At 32.3% G+C, this 22,079-nt stretch overlaps 3 protein-coding genes across 3 annotated transcripts; 1 reads left to right on the top strand and 2 right to left on the bottom strand.

Moving 5' to 3' along the window:
• The first annotated feature begins 509 nt into the window (after window positions 1–509).
• On the top strand, window positions 510–9,698 carry LOC104892824 (expansin-like B1). The gene is made up of 4 exons (XM_010678833.4): window positions 510–731; window positions 1,308–1,420; window positions 7,872–8,183; window positions 9,210–9,698. The coding sequence occupies exons 1-4, from the start codon at window positions 599–601 to the stop codon at window positions 9,411–9,413; spliced, it is 762 nt and encodes a 253-aa protein (XP_010677135.2). The 5' UTR covers window positions 510–598; the 3' UTR covers window positions 9,414–9,698.
• On the bottom strand, window positions 4,329–7,127 carry LOC125497584 (nudix hydrolase 2-like). Its single transcript, XM_048644901.2, has 7 exons — window positions 6,870–7,127; window positions 6,636–6,698; window positions 5,251–5,328; window positions 5,118–5,168; window positions 5,002–5,036; window positions 4,727–4,835; window positions 4,329–4,642 (listed from the first exon to the last, which is right to left on the bottom strand). Exons 1-7 carry the CDS (start codon window positions 6,984–6,986, stop codon window positions 4,556–4,558), a joined length of 540 nt encoding a protein of 179 aa, XP_048500858.1. The 5' UTR covers window positions 6,987–7,127; the 3' UTR covers window positions 4,329–4,555.
• A 5,299-nt stretch (window positions 9,699–14,997) lies between the features above and the next one.
• On the bottom strand, window positions 14,998–18,480 carry LOC104892825 (expansin-like B1). The gene is made up of 4 exons (XM_010678834.4): window positions 18,256–18,480; window positions 17,409–17,515; window positions 16,682–16,990; window positions 14,998–15,346 (listed from the first exon to the last, which is right to left on the bottom strand). The coding sequence occupies exons 1-4, from the start codon at window positions 18,389–18,391 to the stop codon at window positions 15,143–15,145; spliced, it is 756 nt and encodes a 251-aa protein (XP_010677136.2). The 5' UTR covers window positions 18,392–18,480; the 3' UTR covers window positions 14,998–15,142.
• Window positions 18,481–22,079: the final 3,599 nt, after the last annotated feature.

A 22,079-nucleotide genomic window follows, 5' to 3' on the forward strand; every position in this document is an offset into this window, starting at 1 on the left:
ATTCCACGGAGTATTACTTTGATAGGAAAACTTTGTCAGAAACTACCTTATAAATAAATTATTGTGACAAATTATAGTATATATGACCTTTTGTTGAAGGTAAAAAAGCTTGAATAAATCAAGTAACTCATCACACCCAAAGATAACCTAAACCAACCCTGATCATAAACAGAATTTACTAGTCCAATTGATTGTATAAATCAATCACAAAAGAACTATGAAAGCTAAAAAACTGCTACGTAGTAATTCTTGAAGTCTAAGATCTCAATGTTGGATCTCAAATATAATAAAAGTGTCTGATGTCAAATCATGAGATTTTCTTTAATAGAGCTAAGCAATATGGACATAATTAGTTAAATAGTGGGAGAAAGGTTATCATTGTTCTCCTTCATACAATTCATCTCCCTTAATGAAAACACTACCACACAAAAAAAGCTCAACCACCTAACTCAACTATTAACCTTATGCACTATAGCCTAACGCATTATAAATATTGGTACCCTAAAGTTACCACCTAAGTTTTTTCTATTCAAAAATCCATTTCCTATATTTTTTTTATTATCATATTATTAAGACTATATTATAAGTTCAGAAGAATATGGGTTCCATACTTAAATATGCTCTTTTTCTTGTGCTAGTACTCTTGCCTGCATTAATATGTTGCTTAGAAGAGCCCATCTTCCACTCGAAAGCAACCTATTATTATGCTACTGATGGGCTTGGAACTCCAAGTATGTTTATCATATTATTATTTGCTTTATATTATTATGTTACTCACTTTGTCCAGAATTAATTACCACGTTCAAAGTTTAACTCAAACTACAAATATGGTAATCTAAATCTCGACGAAGCTAGCTATATATTATTTTAAATCAATGTCTTTATTGTTACAAGCTAGTTAGTCGTCCCTATGTGACATGAAAAAGACCGATTTTTCGGATACAAAAATGTCAAGATGAAAAATCTTAGGTTCCATCAACTTTTGGACCTCATTATTAGTACCAAAATGATTGGGGTTTCGAAAATGTAATTAAACATTTTGAAAATACGAAATTTCATATTAAATTCTACTATTTATTTATTTTTAGTTGTAGTGTGTTGTTGACCCACTGAGTACGTAGCAGATATGTTTTTCATCATAGGCATGTGTGCTTTATATATAGACTAGTCCAGTAGTCCTTTATTAAGAATAGTCTAAATTTTTCAATTTGCATAATTACTAATGTTTGTAGTAAGTTAATATGATCATTTAATCAACTCGTATTCTAAGAAGTTGATTTTTCTTGACTATGTGCCTGAAAAATTAGAGGGAGGATGTGCATATGGTGAATATGGAAGAACTATAAATGATGGAGATGTAGCTCTTGTTACTTCCTCTAAACTTTACAAGGGCGGAGCTAGCTGTGGTGCATGTTACAAGGTATTCTTAAACTGTTCCTATAAGGAAACTCTTGTACGTTATCGTTTTTAATTTGTTTCCAATTTCTAATAATTTAAAATTAAAAGCAGAATCATGGCAAAAAAAGTTTTAGTTGTTCTTGTTGACAATTTTACAAATAAGCAATGAATATTTTGGGTATAATAATTACTTTTGAGTATAAATTTTAACAACTCTTCATATAAAAAAAGGAAAGTAAGAGTGATATCTAATTAAATAGGCAATGTAGAAATTTATTTTTTTTGTCCATCGATTTTATTTTTGGGTTAATAAGTTCCCATTCCTTTTATTCAAATCAATTGTCTTTATGATATATGGTCTTGAAATTAATTTTTTTTTATGAAGGTTATGATTATGACGTAAAATCTCAACGAACACTTTGTATAACTGTCGGATCATTTTCATGCATTAATTTGATTGTGGATAGGACTTCCATTTTTTTTTTTTTTTATTATTATTAGGAAATTAAGTCAGCCCAAGGGCTAACCCCTACCAAGGCTACTAGCCTTGTAGGAACTACCAGCATATTGGCTGGTAAAGCATGCAAAGCATGCTAAGGAAATATCCCAACATAATGCTGGGGGGTGAGGATCGAACCTCTGACCTCAGAGACCAGAGGGGAGTGCTCTACCACATGAGCTAGCTCCTCATCCTTGGATAGGACTTCCATTAAATTAGGCCATAACTCATTTACAAAACATGAAGCTGTTTTATTTTTGGGTACACATTTTCAGTTATAACTAGTATATGGGCACGGGCGTTGCCCCGAGTTGGTATTGTTTTCCGAACTTGATATGTATTTTTTTTATTCCCATTAAATTATATTAAGGAAAACTCAACATTTAAAAGATACAAATATAATAACGTGGACACTTAAAACATGATTAAAAGTTGGTTGAGATGGTAATTGTGCCATGTATAATATAGCAAGAGGTCACGAGTTCAAATCTAGTTGCAAGATAATTTTACTCCACGTGGCGTGTATACATTGTCACGCACGCCTTTCAATATATTTGTATAGATAGTTGTAAAGCTTGGGTTATGTTTCAAGTAAGGAAAATTTTATTTATCAATATTGTACTTTAAAATAATAACACTAAATACAATTTGGTTTAGTGTTTAAAACTTTAGTATTTGAATTTGAGGTCACGGGATCGAAACATATATTACGGAATTTCTAATTTTTTTTTATTGTACATGGATTACATGCACTAAAAAACTCTCTTAGGAAGAGCGGCATGTGACACCATTCTTTGTTTAGGAACGTATTTTAATATATTTATATATAGATATTTGATTACTATTTCAAGTGAAAATATAGTATTAACTCGTTCCTTTAAATAATACTAATGCAAATAAAAAGCTACATACGTATATTCAAATCCTTGTTTTTAACTAACAACAAGAAGATAATGAAGTTGAAAAACAGCCTTGGAATCTATACAAATATATTAAAAGGCGTGCGAAAACAAGAAATTGTGCCACGTGGTGCTCTCCCTAGGGAGTTTTAATTCATGTACTATAAAAAATTTAAGAAATTGCATAGTATAGGGTTTGATCCCAGGACCTCAAGTACATATACTAATGTTCTAACCACTAGGCTAAATTGTATTTAGTGTTATTATCATAAAGTATTATATTAATAAATAAAATCTTGTCTTATACCCGGAGCATAGCCCGGGCCTAATAACTAGTTTTCATAGAAATGCCGTGCAATTTGACCTCATGTTCTTTTTTTGTTTTTTTTAAAGTGGATAAAGATGAGTTTAGTTGTTTTATTTCAGGCTATGTAATTTAAGATAGACACCAAGTCCTACGCTCTTCCATATATAATAGAGGATAATCTTATATGCATGCGATGCTTGTGACAACAAATATAATGATGCTCAACTGCATAATAAAATGGACAAATTTTTTTTGACACAGTTTATTGTATTTTTTCTTTTGTAATTTGTATTTAAAAAAACAAATAGTTTTTGTTAATTGAGAGTATAATTGTCAAAGAGACTGGACACCAAGTCCTCCCCATTTACTTATACTTACCTCGTTCTAATTTACTTGCAACAAGGGGGAAGACACAATAAGGTGAGGAGAGAGAGAGCACGGGAAACAAAAAGATGACCCATGTGACGAGAAAAAATAGAGAGAAAAGTATTGCAAGTAAATCGAAACAATCATGTTTCAAGGAAATTGCCCTCTTTGACGGAAATCATACTATATAAAAAAAAGGATAACAACATATATATACATCTTTTTATATAGTATGGTGAAAGTTTTTATACTACTAAGTATTATTCCCTCCGTCCCAAAATATAGTTTCCATTTTCCTTTTTTCACGGTAAATTATGCACGTAGACACTACAACAAACAGCTTCAAGGAAATTGCCCTCTTTGATCCAAATTTTGCCTTCATAGGCTACGAGGACAATTTTAAAATTGCCCTTCCGTTGCCCTTGTAGCCCCGTTGTATTAGGTTTCAAGGGCAAAACTCATGTTTTTGCCCTCTTTGATCCAATAAAAAAAGGGCAAAAAATTTTGCCCTCTTTGCTTCATCAACTAAGGCAAATAAAGTTGCCCTCTATGATCATCAGAAAGGACAATATTTTTGCCCTCTTTGCTCAAAAACAAGGAAGACAAACACAATTGTCTTATTTGATCTACAACAAACAGGGCAAAAATAAGATATTGCCCAGTTTGTACTTTATCAAGCGAGGCAAAAATAAAATATTGCATTCTTTGTACTTTATCAAGCAGGGCAAAACTAAGATATTGCCCTCTTTTTACTTTGTCAAGCACTGCTAGTCATTATCTGAAAACCAGTATGCATCGAAGATCAATCTAATATAAGTTGAGAGATAAACCTCATACATTATTCTACATAACACTATGGTAATACCAAGGGAAAAAATATTATTATACTGTTTTACTAAAATTTTAACAAAATCATATTCACATAATGTTTACTTGAGATAGTGCAACAACATATACTAAAACAATTTATTCATCTAAACACATGTAAATAAAAGGATCAAAAGTGAACTCATTGAAAATGCTCAAGTGAACTAATATTTCTACAATCATTTGATAACAATTCCGACTGGTTTCGAGCCAAAGTTATCATGTGCTGATAAACTGCAAAACAAAAAGATATGTCGAAGGAGATTCCATCACAATAGTACCTCCATGGCACATGGCACATGGCACCTATAACAAAGAAAAAGGAGAATACATTACCAACGACTTCTCCAGAGCATTCTTTATAGCTTAAGAATTAGTTAATGAAGTTACCTGAGCTGCCCCAATTTCTGATTCCTGAACTTGGATGTTGAAGGACAAGGGTTGCAGCAAAAATACAAAGAAAAGATCCGACTTTTCGAAAAATGCCATGTGGTGTTCTCTGTTGATATAAATAAGATCATGAAGTTAAAATCTGGTATATTAGATGGTATACATCTGTTTTCTTCCTTCTTAACTAGTCTTTGGTGAGAAAAACTATGGCAACTTTGTAAGATAATCATGTAAAGAGCAGAGAGCTAGGTAGGGGTGAAAATCCCATTTTCTACCCGAATGTCAGCATTTCCACAAATTTAGTTTCAATCTGCACAAATTGAAGTAACAATTAATGGCAAGAAAGTAAGTTAAAGGGATATTCTGCGAAACTTGTAAGTTCAGTTCTTACGCCAGTTTCTTCTTTAACTTCTCGCACAGCCGCAGCACAAATGTCCTCACCCTGAAGATTTTCAGTTAAATTGTCAATAACTAACTGACTATAAGGTAACTTATGTAAGCTAAGGAAGGTTCCTAAAGTCAACCTCGTTGATCGTTCCGGTAGGGAACTTCCACACTCCCTTTCCTCTTAACGTTCCATTCTTCTCTTGAACCACTAGTACCTACAACATCATATACATAGTCATATGTGCGAAGTGCAACAAAGTTATACACACAACTCCGAGGCATCATATATGCAGACATGCTCATTTATATGGCTATGTGATTACTACCCCTTAGATTAAATATTTGTTACCGTCTACCAAATAGGTTGTTAAACTCTCCAGCTATAAGCAACAAAGACAGAACAAGTACTAGAAGAGTATTATTTTCTGCTGAAGTAGTGAAAATTAAGCATCATATGTTATAACTAAGTAACTCTTTCTTATGGTTGACGACAAGAGCACCAACAGTCACGCGATGAGATGCATTTGTGAAAATTAAGCCCCCTGCACTCCCTGCAGTCCCTCCCACCTGCACAGCCTGCACCCCCCTGTCAACCTCCTCCGCCTAGCACAACCCCCCAATAATAGTAATAATAAAATATACAACTCATAATATTATATTCTTAAATATTCTAGATATCCGAAACTACCAAAAAGCACATCAGCTTGCCAAAGCACTAATGATTTTCTAAGTCATACAAACTCTTCTCACCATACATTATGTTCTAGATATCCGAAACTACCAAAAAGCACATCACTCTTGCCAAAGCACTAATGATTTTCTAAGTCATACAAACTCTTCTCACCATACATTCAAATTTATCCCATCTGGGATAATCTCTATGTTGTGTAAACAATTAGCTAGTTATTCACGGAATGGAGGGGATATATGTTTACATTAAACTTTTTTAGTAAACAGCAAAAGATAACTAATAATTAGAGTGGTATTAGTTAACAAAACTCATAATCAGAGATAAGAAAATCTCAAGGAACCCTTGACCATATCTCTATATTAAATCAAATCAATAAACACACTAAGAGTCTAAGACCTCAAATATCTAGACCATATGTATGAGTTTGGTGTCTCTGTAATTACCTCAAATTTCGTCGCTAATTTGATATGATATGATTAGAACACAACAGTAAATAGTGTATCTTTAGTACTACACATTTCTGTAGAAATTAACATTTCAAAGCAGTAGAGGGGAAAAAAATGTAGAAATGTTGATAATATGAAAGGCGCAGGGGAAAAAAATGGAAGCAAAATAAACAGAAAATTAACCCTAACACTTGCTATCCGCTGACTATCTAACACCTAATAACCAAACTTGCAAAATTCAGCATCTTCAACAAATCATTATGTTTAAAAGACACATAAACCTAAAAAAAAGGCAAAAATCCGCAAGTCCAAATTGTAGAAAGTACTGTAATTTCAGAATTCGACGGAAAAAATAATATTTCAGCATGAAAATTAGATTGAAAACCTGAGTAACTCGATAATTAAAATACGGATCGAATCCATGAATGACGCTCTCGTACTTGATGACCTGCAAACACAAAATCCAGACCAGAATCACAATGCATTTGAAATTAGTATCTCAAAAATTGAAAATCAAACAGAATTCAACAAATCATAGCTTCAAATCGTCGAATTTGTATAACCTAATTACGATTAGATCTACAAATAGAAGAATGAATAAGGAAATATAAGAAGTTACAGAGAAGAGACGGATCGAGAAAGCGAGAACTCCGATCAATATGAGGATGAAAACAGCAAGTACATTTCCGCAAGCTTGTCTAGAAGATGATACATTGACGGTCTCAGAGGCCGTCATTGACGAGATAATTGAAGCTCCATAAGATGAGAGAGAGAGAGTTTTGACTGATTGCTAATTTTTCAGGTTCCTCCCTTCCTCTGTTACTTGCTGATGCTTTCAGAGAGAGATTATGAATACAGTATTTTGATTGCTACAGTAAATATTTTGCCACTTTTAAAAAGTTATGGAGGACAAATACTTTATTTTTTTTTAATGAAGACAAATACTTTACATTATTTTGCCCTCTTAGTTAATTTCAAATAGGGCAAAATTAGATAAATTGCCTTTTTAAATATATTTTAAAGAGGGCAAAATGTTTCAATTGTCCTTTAAATTTTTCAAAGATATCAAACAAATAAATTGCCTTAGTAGGTGTCTTTTAAAAGGGCGAATTTATGAAGTTGTTTTATTAGGTAATATTAGAGAGGGCGAATATAATATTGCCCTTTTAGGTGATATCAAATAGGGCAAAATGATAAAATTGTCTTCTTATTTATTATCAAAAAGGGGGAATTTTATTTGTCTTTTTTGATACTATTAGACAAGGCAAATAGCTAATTGCCCTCCTTGATTGATAAATATTGCCCTCTTTGAAATAATTTCTTGTAGTGAGAATATAAGAGGTATAGTAAAGATTTTTTGTTTATTTAAATAAATATTGTATGGAAAAAGATGATTTTAGGAGAGAGAGTGGAGAATAATGGGTGAAAGACCATTAATCGTAACATTTTGGTTGAATAAACAAAGGAAAAAACAAAATTCAAGAAGCAAATAAATGATGGGACACGGTTTTTCTAAACAAATTACGAAAAAATGTGGAACTAAATATGGAAATGAGAACTATATTTTGGGACGGAAGGAGTATCTACTAATGCAAACTGCTTCCCCTTTCCCTTTGAATAGGTTAGGTGCAAAGAGGCAGAATGCGCTGCGGAGGGAGTTGTGGTGGTGGTTACGGACTATGGTGTGTCCGACGGCGACACAGATTTGATCTTAAGTACACATGCATTCAACAAAATGGCAATGCCTAAATATGAGAAAGAATTGAGGGATTATGGTAAAGTTAACATCGAATACCAAAGAGTTGCTTGTCAATATCCTGGTAAAACCCTCACAATTAAGGTGCTGGACCATAGTCATTTTCATTCTTACTTGGCATTACAATTCTTGTACCTAGCAGGGAATGCTGATATTACTGCTGTTGAATTGTTTGAGGTAAAATTTCAACCTCTCTTTTCTATAATTTTTTCGCCTTCTCTTCTGTTGTAAACTTGTAATTTACTTCCTCCGTTTCTTTTTACTTGCAACGGTTTGACTTTTACACTATTCACCAACTCTACTTAGTTTGTGTTTGGTGATTTATAGTTAAGGTAAAACATATTCATGTGGGATCTTGTTAGATGCGTCTAAATGTATATTTTTTAAATATATACTTTTTGTAATTTTTATTTATCAGTAATTAAACTTATTGATGGTTGAAAATATGCATTGGCAAGCGTGAATGTCAAACTGTTGCAAGTAAAAAGAAACAGAGGAAGTATGTCCTTAGGGCTTAGGGTGCATGCATGATGTGCGTTCATCGGTTCATGTATGCGTAGGACGGTAGGAGTGGCAATTGCATTGTTTAAATCAGGTTTAGGTGTTGGTTTTGTCCGGTTTGGGTGCCTCCTGATTCGGGCCCGATAGGAAAAAAAAAAGGTTGATACCATTTAATAAGAAAGGGAGGGGAAGAAAAGTCAATGTCAAAAAATTGACTTTTTGGCCAGAAAATGTTAAGGTGTCGTAAGTAACCAAGGGAAGTATTATATTAGGTCTTTTTCAACAAAAAAAAGTTTTTATTAGGTTTTTTCCAACAAAATAACTATTTTAATAAATAATTTCCAATTAACAAAAAGTTCTAATTTGTAAAGGATTTTTTACGAAGTTATAAATGATCTTACTGCATGCATGTATGAATAATAAGACAAAAGTTAAAACGATAATTATTATTCTATGGAGTAAAAGTGAGGTGCGTGGGTGGTGGTGGCAGGCAGGAGGTGAGGGGGATGGTGGTGGTAGTGGTGGCAGCCAGGCAGGCAGGAGGTGAGGGGACGATGGTGGTGATTTAAGGAAAAAAAAAAGGTTATAAATGTAATTTCAATGTTTTTTGGGATAATTTTAAGTAATTGTAGGACGATGTATAGAAATTCAAATTTTATAGTGGCTATATAATATAATTGAAGTAACGTGATATTTTTACAGGAAGATACCCTAGAATGGAAGAGATGCCGGAGAGCCTATGGAACAGTTTGGGACATAGCTAATCCACCAAAGGGTCCCTTAACAGTACGGTTCTTTTTGGATGGAAGTGTTAATGTCAGAGCAAGATGGGTGTTGGTTCCAAAAGTGATCCCTACTTTCTGGCAGGCTGGTGTTACTTATGATACTTCCATTCAATTTCACTAAAAGAGTATTATTAATTGGTTGGGTTTTCCAGTTAAGATCTAGCATGATTTCTATGGAGCAACCCTATTAAATTAATTATTTAAATGGTACACATATATAGTTTCTCTGATGTTCATTATTGTGTAGGAAACTTGGAGACAATGTCATAGTTTTTAAAGTATTTATATTTCGGCTTAAATATTATTCTTCTTGGGGGATGCGGAGTGATTCTAGTTGTTCTGCTAGAAGGTGTTTTTTTTTTCATTTTTTGAAGTTAATTATAAGAAACTTTTGATTTTTGTTTAATTTGTTGGAAAATTCGGAAGGAATAACAAAACTCTTCCCTTTTATATAATCTATACTAATATATTAAAAGGCGTGCCTAAGAATGTATATGTGCCACGTGTTATCCTTCCTCATCCAATAACATTATATCCACGTCTTTCTCATATAGTAAAAAAAAAAAAAAGAATTGTTTACGTAAAGATTCGAACCCATGACCTCAAGTATGAAAGTAAGAAATCCAACTATTACTCCACCGTACTATTATTGATTTTGTAATCAAAATTAATGATGACATATGAATGGAAAACGTTTGAAATACATATAATGAATAAGATGACTTTTTTAAATGAGTATGAGAATACTTATTTAACTACTAATAAATTGTAGCAAAGAGAAAATCTGGGGCATCGCCCGGGCCTAAATACTAGTTATATGATTAAAATGGAGGAGAATAACATCGTAGATTTATTGTGCAGGTTGTCATACTGTTTATGAGTATTTAATTTCCCATAGTACGCAGAAACAAACACGGATTTAGTTTGTTCAGAACGAGTAATAGCAGAACGTAATTGCTGAATTCTAGGGCCAATAACAGTAGCAAAAACGAGTTTTTAAATGATCCTATAAACGTTTTGTTTCACGAAATTTTGTTAACGTACCTCTGACATCAGGAGAAATTGTATTTAAAATCCACGAAACCAATATCGTGTTGACCATAGCCCAATTCATCGATGTGTATATGGTGGTTCGGCGTCTTGTATTGTAACACCCCGACAATTCTCTATTTTTCAAAATACATTTTTCAATATAAAACTTAGAGAATTATTAAAGCATTATCGCCCGTGTGACAACGTATTGGCTTATTCAAAATTTTGCAACGTAAAACATAATAGATAAACTTTATAAATAAAACTTAGTCAACCTAAAAGTCAACTAAAAAGTCAACCAAAAAGTCAAACCTAAAAAGTCAAATCAACAAAGTCAAACTCAAAAGTCAAAGTCAATGAAAATAGTCAATTACAAAAAGTAAAAGTCAAAGTATGATATAACAATCTACATAAGCTCTCTAATCTCGAACCCATGATGCATCGTCTTCAAACCTGTAGATGGACGATGCACTATTGATCCTTAGATAATGTTCACCAAAATGAGTCATCACGGGATCAATAAAGCGTAGCCATGATCAACACATACACAAAGCATGTAATCAGCAAAGCTGAGTACTACATAGAAAATAAATAAACAATGCTATAACATGATACTAATAAATTAAATAATAAATAGGAATAATAAGAACATATATATATAATAACCTTGCAGACAACTTTTACTGAACTAATCTTCACAACAAATAATTTACCTAATTTAGATGGAATAGTCAATGGAACAAGTTGTCTAAACCAAAACCAGTCTTCCCTTTAGAAGACGAAATACGGACGCAACTCCGTATTCCTATGACCTATGATATCCACGAACTTTTAAAAATAAAAATAGGACACAGTGATCAATCTGGTCCCTAGAAAAGCCATGGGCTACCACTATGTACTCCAACTCATACTTGTTCAATACTTCAGACGTGCACAAGTCTAAAGCTATTGTTATTCACGTTTCACTCTACATGATTAATAATTTATTCACTTGTTAAGACTCACAAGTAGCACAAACAATACAATTCACTAGTGGAAAAATAAAGAAGGGCTGCGCTTTTGGCAGCAGCCCTTTCAATAGCAGCCCTTCACTTTTTAAGTAGAGCTGCACTTTTCAAGCGCAGCCCTTCTAAGCATGAAGGGCTGCGCTTTTTAACTAAAAACACAACCCTTCTGACCCAAAAAAAAAAAATTTTTTTTTTTTTGCATTTTTTTACTCCTAAATATATCTACTCATATTATTTAAATAATCCAAAACAAAAATATATCTTACAGCAAAGCAAAAAGCGCAATTAACTCGTTTGAAGCTACAATTGAATTAACCAAGTTTTTCTGTAAGAATCGCACATTTCAATGAACTATTATACAATCAAACAAACTACAAACCTAAGAAAGATAATAAATAGCAACTAAACAAAGGCAAAAGATTGCAACTACTAACAGACAGACAAAGTTTATAGTATGCAACAAAAATTGTTCAGAATAAACCGCAATTAACTCGTTTTTGAAGCTACAACTAACCAAGTTTCTGTAAGAATTGCACATTTCAACGGAACTATTATACAAATAAACAAACCTAACAGAGATAATAAAACAACAACTAAACAAAGGCAAAAGACTGCAACTAACGAGTTAAAAAATGAAAAAAAACGGTAATTAGTAAGAAAAAAAAAACTCAATTAAATCGAGATCTTGAATTATCATAGTTTCCTTCTTCGTATCTTCATCTTCGTTGCTTCACCTTCTTCGTCTCCTCCTATTCATAGTCCCTAAGTTTCTTCCTTCTTTGTTTCGATTTTCAGTAGATCTCGAAATTTCAGCAATGGTGCACCTTCTTTTTCGAACGAACGAGCGAGTGTAATTGATGACTCAAAGACGAATGAAGCGACTGGGAACTGAAGTTCGAGAGAGAGAAAATGAGTGAAATCGACTGTAACATTTTGTGAGAGAGAGAAAATGAGTCAAAGACGAAGGCAGCGTTTGTGAGAGAGAGAAAATGAGTGAAGGGAGAGAGAGGCAAGGCAGCGTTTGTGAGAGAGGAGAGAGAGAATGAGGGAGGCAGCGTTCGTTTGTGAGAGAGGCAACGTGAGAATGAAAACCCTAGCCCGCTTATTAACATTTTACAAGCCCATAAAATAATAATAAAAAAGCCCATAAAGGGCTGCGCTTGTCTAAAAAACGCAGCCCTTCTAAGAAGGGCTGCGTTTTTTAGACAAATAGAAGGGCTGCGTTTTTTAGACAAGCGCAGCCCCACTAAGTGAAGGGCTGCGCTTTTGAAAGCGCAGCTCTTCACTAGTAGGGTTGCACTTATAGAAAAAGCGCAACCCTTCCTTTTTTCCCCCTAGTGGCAATCATCAAACAATCATACACTTCCATTTTTATCTTAGGATTAGATAAGGTGATCAACAACAACTTGACAACCCAGATTAATTATTCCATCTTTAATTCGTAACCTTCCTTTGTTTGTTGAACCTAGTAAACAACTAACCCACCTTTCATAGGTGTAATAATCAACTTACCAAATAAGACCCTCGATCCTCATAAAGTAATTAAATGATCAAAAGGGAACAACATGATTCAATTATGAAGATCCAACCAATATATATATTAATCCCTCATATAAATTAATAAAAATAAAATTCTCGAATCCCATATGTTTGCATTAATATCCCATATAAACATAATATAGATATCATAACCAACATGTTTCACACAACGACATAAAACATGCAAATCCAACTTTAATAGAAATCACATATGAACTAACAATAGTTTCCTATACATGATACTACATAATGCTCATCCTTAGAACCATGATACTAATCCAATCAACACACATAGGTATGTACGTACCTTATGTAGACAAATCGAGAGACCACTTTCACAACTTCAAAAGTCGCCTAAAGAGAATTCTCCGCCTAAAACAACTAATATAAATCCACAATTAATCCCTTATAAATTTACAGCAATAATAAAATACTTTAAACCCTTCCTAAAAGTGTTTAAAATCATTTCCCATCATTAATATGTAAGTATTAAACCCTCCAAGTATAGTACCACTATACTAGTTGTCAAAAACTCTCAAAACTCATGTTTTAAAATCATAAAACTCCATCATCAACACTCTCTTTAAATTTCCAGCAACATATAACATATTAAAACTCTTTTAAACATACTTAAATATATTTAAATTCATAAGAATAATTACTTTCATAAACTATAATATACTACTATGATTTCCATCCTTTAAAACCCTAAAAATCCATGCTTTGATAATTAAAAATCCAATTCAAACATAATAAGTAAATCTGAATTTTTATTTCTTTAATACACAAAGTATATTGTCTTAGATTCACATTTAACTCATCAAACTATAACTTTTAAACATAAATATATCAAAACAAACCGTAAAAATATAAACTTTACATTAAAATAAAACTTGTAGAGGAAGAAATTAACCAGAGCAAAGGAAGAGGAGGAGAGGCGCGCAATTTCATATATTTTTTTTCCTTTTTTCTTTAAAAAAATTAACTTAATTATTTGGAAGCACTAAAGTAGAAGTCTTACTTAGCCCTAGCTGGCTTGCAAACTATTCGAGTTTGGCTTGAAATTATCTATAACCAAGCATAATAAAGTTTGATTCGAGAAGTTCGTGAGTAGGCTCAAAATATGTTTTAGCTATATAATTGTTCATATTATATAAATTAGATGAAAACTTATACTTAAAATGTGCACAATACTTGTGAAAAACTCAAAATAAGTAGTTTAAACCTACTTATATATAGTGACTTTTTATCATACACCCGTATATACAATGAGCATGGTACACCCAAAACTTTTTTTTTTTTTTCTAATTTGATCATTTGGAGCTCCAATTGACTTGGAGATTCCATTTAAGCAAGGAATAGTTTTGGATGTACCACGCACATGAAACACCAGGGTGTATGATAAATGCACTCGAATATATGTAATATTTTTTTTAACTCAGGTTGAGTTTTAAAGTAAATTAACTAGAAAAATCAAGCTAAAACAAGTCGGGGACTCGGCCAAAATTCGAGTGTAAATGTTACAAGCCGAGCCAGGGATCCCCAGACTCGGTCTTGATTCGACTCATTAGCACTACTAAACTAAATCATTTGATTTAGATGAATAGCTGAGATTAACCTAACTTAACCGTGTAGAAGTTCTCCTAGAATTATAGAGAGCTCGGGCTCCATCAACTCTTATATGTCCACCACTCCACCATTATCCAACATAACACACTCATCTCTACCACATGCATGCAATAACCTTTCAACTAAAAAAGAAAAAGAATGTAAAACTCTTGAAGGAGACACATCGATAAAGCACATGTGAGTGATAGGTGGTGGTATACTAGCTCTCCTTTTAAAACTTTGGCACCAGTGCAGCATAACTATCTCCCAATTACCAAATAAGGTCCCATATTTGAAGTGTAATTTAGCTTGGGTTTTAACTTTTAATCAACCTCAATAAAAAGTGATAACATTGGAGAAGCTAATATCACAACTCATGACGAGTCTCATGACATCTATAGGGTAATCATTTCACATGTAATTGTTTCATATAAAATATCCAAAATAACCAAAAAGAACCTATAAGTAATCAACATACACAATAGCAAGAGAATTAAGGTTCAAGCACAGTTTTAGGAGTAATCACTAATAATACTTTTATTAATCAACATAATTGTAATACAAGTACACGATCTAAATCTTATTCAATCACATGACAATTATGAAAATGAGGTCATACAATACAATGCAATATAATACATAGTTGAGCTAAGAATAATAATAATTAGAGTGTAACAGCAACTTCATAAGTAGTTCCTGAGTTCCAAAAAGCAGTTATCATAGTGGGTGATTCGACCCATGTAGCATCATTAACGTTGCCAGTGGCACTAAGTAGGAACCTTACACGAAGGTCAGCCCTTGGTGGATTTTCCATGTCCCAAACTGCTCCATAAGGCTTTCTCATGCCCCTCCATGCTTTGCAGTCTTCCTGTATTTTTTTTAAAATTGTTATAAGGAGCCCAACACTTTGAACCCAGCAAACAATTTTCTTGTGGAAATGTGTTATAGGTCACTTACATAGTTTACATTAAGGCTCCGTTTGGTAAGGCGTAAAATATTTTCCCGGAAAACTATTTTCCTCTATTTTTAGTTTTACATTATTTGGTTGGCAAAAGAGTGTAAAACCATTTTCCTTTGGGGTAAAATTACTCTCCCAATGATGGAAAACCATTTTCCTTTCAAAATGAAGGGAAAACTATTTTCCTTATCTCCCTTGTATACTCCTCTCATTACCTCCTTACTTTCCCTTTCATTTTCCTTTCATTTCCTCATTTTTCTTACATGTAACCAAACAACGGAAAACTAATTTTGGAATTGTGCTTTCCATTGTAAATTGTTTTCCATGAAAATCATTTTACACTGAAAATATTTTACGCCCTACCAAACGGAGCCTAAGTCGTTATCTTGTTTAGTCATTGTTAAATTATACTTCTACTGTATTACATGAAAGTATCATATAATAGGAAGAGGATAATATTTCATGGTTTTATTGATATCTTGCGGTTGTGTATAACGTGTTTTTTTTTTTTTTTTTTTTTTTTTTGATTCATATGAGCCACGAAGGCGGTACAAAGTACAAAGAAGGGGAGGGGGGATTCGAACCTGTGACCTATCGTTCACAGCACCTCAATCTTAACCACTAGGCCAAGACATCCTTGGTTTGTGTATAACGTGTTGATTTATCGTAAGTCATGACCATAAAAAATGTCATGTCTAGGATTCCATATTCATACGGTCATACTAACTCTTATTTATTGTTTTTAATAAGGTAAGGAGAAACCTTAACAAGTTAAGTGGAATACTAACTCTTATTGTCGAATATATGAAAGTTGAAACTCTGAAACTCATGGATCACCATTATTAACAACTTCTACTCTCATAACCTACTTTATATTTGTTGAAGTGGCTCTTTAAATATTATGTTTTTTCGATTGACAGTGATATAGACGAAATACAGTTACATGCTTCCAGTATTATCCTTAACAAAAATTTATCATCCGAACTACTTGACAACTTCTCTAAGTAAATATATAAATTCGAAAGTCAAAAACTAATGAACGTCTGGCCCCCAGGCATTAGTTAAGATAGCTAAATTGAAAATTTAAATTAAAATAAATATTATTACACCAATTAATGCGTGATATTGGCATGCATTTTAAAGTTAATACCATTTGAGTAAATATATTGGATGTTATATAACGTCCGACGGTTTTCAAAATTTTGTAAATATGGGTTGAAAAGTGTGGGAATATATAGTACAAACCTGCCAAATTTGAGCACCAACAACATCATAGACACCAGGAGGATAGATGATAGTAATAGCAAAGTAGTGAGGGTAGTTGGTGCGCTCATGTACACTAAATATGAGGTTGGAGTCACGAAAGGTGCAAGGGACTCTACGATATTGGATATCAACAACGCCGTATGACAGGAGGTAGGCTTCAAAACCAGGTCGAGCCATCTTAGTATAGGCCTTGGCTGGAAATAGGAAATCAGTCCAATCACCAACCCCAAAATCTGTTGCTACTACTATCACCCCTTCTTTTGTACATTCTCCTGTGGTGCACCATACCTAATTTCCATCCAAAAATAATCAAGATTAATATTGAATCAAGGGAAGTTTGATTTTTATTTTACTTTAATTAATATCATGTTAGAATGGAGCCGGATTTGTTTTTTAAAATATAGCTCTTAGGACTGCATATAACTCTATTACTCACTTTATTTTGATACATGTATAACGAAACTTCACTTTTGCTTGTTTCCAAATAAACCATGTTAATAAAGTTAAACATAATTGAAAAGAATATACTTCCTCCGTTCCACAATAAGTGAAACACTTCTCTTTTTTATATGAGAGCTTTTTTTAGAGAAGTGTTTTACTTATTATGAAACGGAGGAAGCGAAGTATAGAATTAACAATGAACAATAATTACTACTTCATATATTATTTACTTTCAGTTAGAGATAGAATAAGTATTATTTAGTACCTGATAGCAACCACCACATCCAGTTCCATTCCTGTATGGCCTGTGGACTCCAGCTACATATCCATCATTCACAGTTCTCCCATATTCCCCATATCCACATGCTCCAGCTGAATTACAGTCCAAAAGATTAAGACAAATAATTATGTCATTAGGCACTCACTTAACTATACTAAACTACTATCAGATAAAATAATGTATCAGCTATACTTTTGAAGGGTTACATTTGTAATAACAACCATATAAATAAAGATTGAATCACACTACATTTTTCTTCGTTCAACAAACACATACACATATTGTAGATCATTAAGTATTTGACATGATGTTTAAGCAAGATATGTATAGCTTTATCAGGTAACTAGCGTAAGCTTATAGGAGATCATTCAATTAGCTTACTAATTTTTCTCCTATAAGGCCATAACACAAATAAGTAACATAATAAATATAACGTGCGTGGTTGCTTTTTCATTATACATAGTTAAGGAAAAGTACTTGAAATTGATTGTACATCCATAAAATTATTTTCTCAAAAAGTACACCAAAGTGCTAACAATAACATCCTTGATTTTTTTTTTTTTTTTTCGTAAAAAGTAAAAAGTAAAAAGTTTAGCTGTCTAAAATTAGGAAACATAAATACTAACTTTGTCTTTAAGATACATCATTTGATTATTTTAATTTAATCTACTAATAAAAAAAACAAATGTTGCATCTAAAAAAACAAAACTAATATGTTATACTTGCTTTGTACTATATTTTTTTAAAAAAATAAAATATTTTTAGAACTATAATAATATTCGACAAATAAAACACTTTATTTTTAACATTATATAAAGAAAAGTAGACGTACTTGGATTTCCTAAGCAATCAGGGCTACCATAATAGGTGGCTCTAGAGCAAATATAGTCTTGACCATAGCCAAGTACAACCAATAGTATCATTATCAATAGAAGCATACTATTTTTGTGATCAAGTGACAACTCCATTTTTCTTTGAATTTTACTACAAGAGAAGCTAATTAGACTTAGAGAGGATCAATTAAAAAGAAGCTAAAGTGATAAATTGAGATGGTGAGAAATGAAGATTCAAGCCTTGGATATTTATAGAAGCTAAGATAAGTTTTGAATAGTAACATATAAGAGTACTACCTTTAACCTCCACTATTAAGTAGTATGATAGGGACAGACAATTCAAGTCCTTAATTAAGAGCTCAGATTATGTACAGTTTACTTAACAATGAGCCAATTGCAATTAAAATAAGTCTTCATTAAATTAAAATAGCTACTTTTATAGTGCATGCCCATGCCCATTAAAATTAAGGAAGATGTTGGTGAAATTCCCTACACTAAACAAGTATTAGAACACTTTCTTATAACTCTTAAGTGTTCAATTTTGTCACATCTGAGTTTGACACATGCTATAAAAGATCGATCATTATATTTCTATTATGACAATTCACTAATAGTGTTGTAGATGTGTAGTCAATTTATACCAACTTTGAGTTTTTGGTAAGCTGGCTTACTTTATATTCACTTGTTTTTCGGAAGATATTTAGGGTTTAACTTAACAATGAGCTATTAGCTTATTTATTTGGTTGTTCAGATAAGTCATGTTTAAACAGGTCTAGTTAAGACTTTATACAAAGTAAGCAATTGCACAGGGTTCCAAATTAAAATATAAAGGCCCAATTATTTTGTGTGTTGTAGATGTGTTGTCAATTATTTATACCAACTTTGAGTTTTTGGTAAGCTCGCTTACTTTATATTCACTTGTTTTTAGGAAGATATTATTTAATAAGTTGAGATTAGGGTTTAACTTAGCAATGAGCTATTAGCTGACTTATTTGGTTGTTCAGATAAGTCGTGTTTAAGCAAGTCCAGTTAAGGCCCTATACAAAGTAAGCAATTGCACAGGGTTCCAAATTAAAATATAAAGGCCCAATTATTTTTGGTCTGTCCAAAGTAAAAAAAAAAAAAAAAAAATCCAGCTCCACGCCTCTCTCTTTCCCGCGTGCTATTTTCAAGCACCTTTAAGCAGCATTCTTATGAGTGGAGACAATTTACTCTGTTTTTTCCTTCTTCTACCTCCAACATTTTCATCCACTAATTGAAATATTTGTTTTCTCTGATATGGGTTTTTAGATTCTCTAACTACGATAACTATTTCTCTAATTCTCTTCTCCTTTTTATTATGCTATCAAATCTCGGGTCTTTTTTTTTTTTAACGAATAATGTGGTTAGGGTTATATTTGTGAACGTTTGTAGTTAGTAAAGTGGAAGAGTATAGACGACAAATTACAGCAAGAAGAAGAATTGAAAGAAAATTTTGAACAAGAATTACAAGTCGGAAAGAGTTATAGTAGTTTAGTAAAGCAAATCTCATGAAGTAATAATAGTGGAAGAGGCACAAGTTCGATAGATTAATATTATTTGAAGAGATAACATATGTTATCTCAATGTAATTAGAGAGAGAAACTCTTAATCTTTATTTCATCAAAAACTGAAATGAAAATTTACAGCCTAAAGACTATTTATACAAAGAGTATTCAAGAAGTTAAGAAACTAATCCAAACTAACTTTCTAACAAACTCTAATAGAATTTGCCAACTCACCAAGGAGGTTAACTCCCGAGCTACAGCCCCCCCCCCCTCAAGCAGGACTTGGGGAAGAAAGAGGAGCAACAAGGCCTAGCTTGAAACTCAATAACTTATGATGAGCAGGACCAAGAGATTTAGTTAATAAATCAACCAATTGAATTTGTGAACTTACATGGTGAGTAGCTATAAAACCAAATTCTACATTCTCGCGAATATAGTGAACATCAATGTGCAAATGCTTTGTTCTTTTATGGAAACAAGGATTGGCAGCTATGTGTTGGGCAGCCTTGTTATCACAAAAAAAAAAAAGTATTGGTATGTAGTGAAGATTCTTGTTGTATATTAAATCTATTTTGCCTCTCAACTTGTAAAAGCATGTAATATGCTCTATTCACATTAGGTAATAGATCCATGCTTAATATATTTGTTGTCACCGAATCATACCCTCTATCTAATCCAACAAGCAATTGAATTAGCTTATGTTTCTGATCAGCAGCTAAAACTTTCTTTAAAAGTCCACAAGAACATTTCTCTAATGCACCACAATCTCAATCAGGAAATCCATCTAACAATTGTATTTCATCCCAAACTCTTTTTAGTTTAGAATAGTATTGCACAATAGAATCAGAACCTTGTGAAATAGACGACAATTGCTTATGTAATTCAAACAACTGAGGTGCAATAGATTGTCCATACCTCTCAATGATTTCTTCATACAACTGATTTGTAGATTGTTGAAGAATAAAACCTTCTACAATCACCTTATCCATGGAATTCAGTAACCATGACTGAATCATATAGTCATTCCTTAACCATTTCTGCAATTCTTCAGAATTAGATGGAGGTCTAGGAGTTTTTCCATCAATGAATGTCAGCTTATTCTTAATTAGCTCCCAAAGCTAATCTAATTCCACGATTCCAGGTGAGAAAATTATCACCACTGAGCTTATGAGCGCCAAGGTGTTGATTAGGTTGATCTCCAGATCCTAGGAAATACTTATCTGTATATCCTAGCATAGTATTCTGAGGTTGAGAAACAGAATTTTGAGAAGATTAAAATCTGGAGGAAATCAACTTAGATTGTTGATTTGATCAAGAAGTTTGTAGATAATCAACTGAAAAGTTGATCTGAATCAAGAAATATACAATTTCAGTAAGAATTGTATTGATTTCTGCAGAAAATGATTGAATACAATCATAAAAATCAAAGAACTCGATCAATAATTTTGAGCGTGTGGCTCTGATACCATGAAGAGATAATAGATGTTATCTCAATGTAATTAGAGAGAGAAACTCTTAATCTTTATTTCATCAAAAACTGAAATGAAAATTTATAGCCTAAAGACTATTTATACAAAGAGTATTTAAAAAGCTAAGAAACTAATCCAAACTAACTTTCTAACAAACTCTAACAGAATTTACCAGCTCATCAAGGAGGTTAACTCCTGAGCTACATTATTCCTTCTCCTACTAGTTGAAGGTATTTTCTAAATTATGAAAATTTTGTTAAATTATGAAAAATTTGTTATTTAGTTGTTTTTTTGTTTTGATAATCTGGAATTTTGGTTAATTTTATTACTTTTTTATTATTTTTGACGGTGTGAATTGTTTAATTATCAAATTTAGATTTTTATTTATTAATTGGTTAATTTTTTATAGTGATTCATGCATAAAATTTGATTCCTCAATCATTCGTTTAAATTTTTTTTTTATGGGGTCTCATAATTTAGGTTAGCACAGGGCCCTTAAGTTGTACAAAACGATCCTGCATTTAAGATTAATTTGAGATACAATTAATGTGAAAAGGATGCTAGACTTTTTTTTAATTTTAATGTTCAAAGTTTAGGGTTTTAAATAAAAGATTTAGACCACTAAAAACTAATAGCTCACCCTTTTATTAGTACTTCCTCTATAATATTTAATGCACATTAACAAGAATCTAGCAAAATTCTATATACTATATAATAGTTTAATGCACAAAGATGTAGAATCTAAACTCTAAAGTACCACCATATTCAACTATTGTTTTTGTTGTAAACTAAAACCAATACAATTAGCTCCAGCTCTTTGCTAGGGCT

This window comes from Beta vulgaris, chromosome 5, assembly GCF_026745355.1.
Source record: "Beta vulgaris subsp. vulgaris cultivar EL10 chromosome 5, EL10.2, whole genome shotgun sequence".
Classification (NCBI taxonomy): domain Eukaryota; kingdom Viridiplantae; phylum Streptophyta; class Magnoliopsida; order Caryophyllales; family Amaranthaceae; genus Beta; species Beta vulgaris.